The sequence below is a fragment of the Chaetura pelagica genome, unplaced genomic scaffold (genome assembly GCF_000747805.2).
Source record: "Chaetura pelagica isolate M959 unplaced genomic scaffold, ChaPel_1.0 scaffold713, whole genome shotgun sequence".
NCBI classification, from domain to species: Eukaryota; Metazoa; Chordata; class Aves; order Apodiformes; family Apodidae; genus Chaetura; species Chaetura pelagica.
Genome location: NW_009952819.1, coordinates 357,830 through 359,190, shown reverse-complemented (window position 1 = coordinate 359,190; position 1,361 = coordinate 357,830). Strand labels below are relative to the sequence as shown.

Genomic DNA, 1,361 nt, shown 5'->3' with positions numbered 1-1,361 from the left:
TTGCCCGCCCCTCCCGCTGCCTACAAGGACTCCCCTCCGGGGGGCGAGCCGGGGGGTCACCCCCACGCCCCCGACCCCTTCCGCAGCACACCGCCCTGCGTTGAGCCCCCCCTGTCCCGCGCTGACGGGCGTGAGCTGATGTACCGCTGGATGAAGCACGAGCCCCTGGGCCCCTACCTGGATGAGGGGGAGGCTGAGAAGGAGTTGGAGCGGGAGGAAAAGGCTGAGTCACCCCCCGCGGCGCCGCAGCCCCGCTACCCCAGCGGGGGGAGTTTCCTGATAACAGCACGAGCGAGGAGACGGGCAGCAGCGAGGGCCCCTCACCCGGCGACGCGCTGGACCGCTACTGCAACCACCTGGGCTACGAGCCGGAGAGCCTGGGCGACAACCTGTACGTCTGCATCCCCTGTGGGAAGGGCTTCCCCAGCTCCGAGCAGCTCAACGCCCATGTGGAGGCCCACAATGAAGAGGAGCTCTACCACAAGGCAGCGGCCGAGCAGGCTGTGCCCTTCCTGGACAAGGGTGGCGCGGGGCTTGGTGACATCCTGCGGCCGTACCGCTGCTCCTCCTGTGACAAATCCTACAAGGACCCAGCCACGCTGCGGCAGCACGAGAAGACGAACCGGCTGGACGTACCCCTGCACCATCTGCGGCAAGAAGTTCACGCAGCGCGGCACCATGACCCGCCACATGCGCAGCCACCTGGGCCTCAAGCCCTTCGCCTGCGACGCGTGCGGGATGCGCTTCACCCGCCAGTACCGCCTGACCGAGCACATGCGCATCCACTCGGGCGAGAAGCCCTACGAGTGCCAGGTGGGCGTCGGGAAGTTCGCCCAGCAGCGCAACCTCATCAGCCACATGAAGATGCACGCGGCCGGCCCGGATGGCAAAGCCAAGCTGGACTTTCCCGACAGCGTCTACGCCATGGCCCGCCTCACCGCCGACCAGCTGGGGCTCAAGCAGGAGAAGGCGGCCGAACTGCTCTCCCACACCTCGCACTTCCTCAGCGACCCCAAGGCCATGGAGAGCCTCTACCCTCTGGCCAAGTTCACGGCTGAGCACCTGGGGCTGAGCCAGGACAAGGCGGCCGAGGTGCTGGCGCAGGCTCCGCACCTCCACGCCGAGGCTGCCCGGACCATAGAGAGATACTCGCCTCCCTAGCGCTGGCCCAGCCGGGGGGCGAGGGGGGACCATGGGCTCCCCTTGCTGCCCCGTGTGGAGCTGGGGGTGGTGAGAGGCGGTGGGTGCTCGTCCCCCAGTGCTGCTGACGGCCCTGGAGAACTCGCGGAAGGTCCCATGAGAGCTGCCCAGGGACGGCTGGATGGCGCACCCCGCCATGAGAGCCCCCGAGAAGGAGAAGC

General features: G+C 68.5%; 1 protein-coding gene across 1 annotated transcript; it reads left to right on the top strand.

The window, feature by feature from the left end:
• Positions 1 to 15: 15 nt before the first annotated feature.
• HIC1 (hypermethylated in cancer 1) lies at positions 16 to 1,161 on the top strand (the record flags this gene model as incomplete). Its single annotated transcript, XM_009995128.1, is given in 3 exon segments — positions 16 to 271; positions 274 to 628; positions 630 to 1,161. Coding segments are annotated over 3 exon segments (1,143 nt in total), but the record flags the coding sequence as incomplete, so codon positions are not given.
• Positions 1,162 to 1,361: the final 200 nt, after the last annotated feature.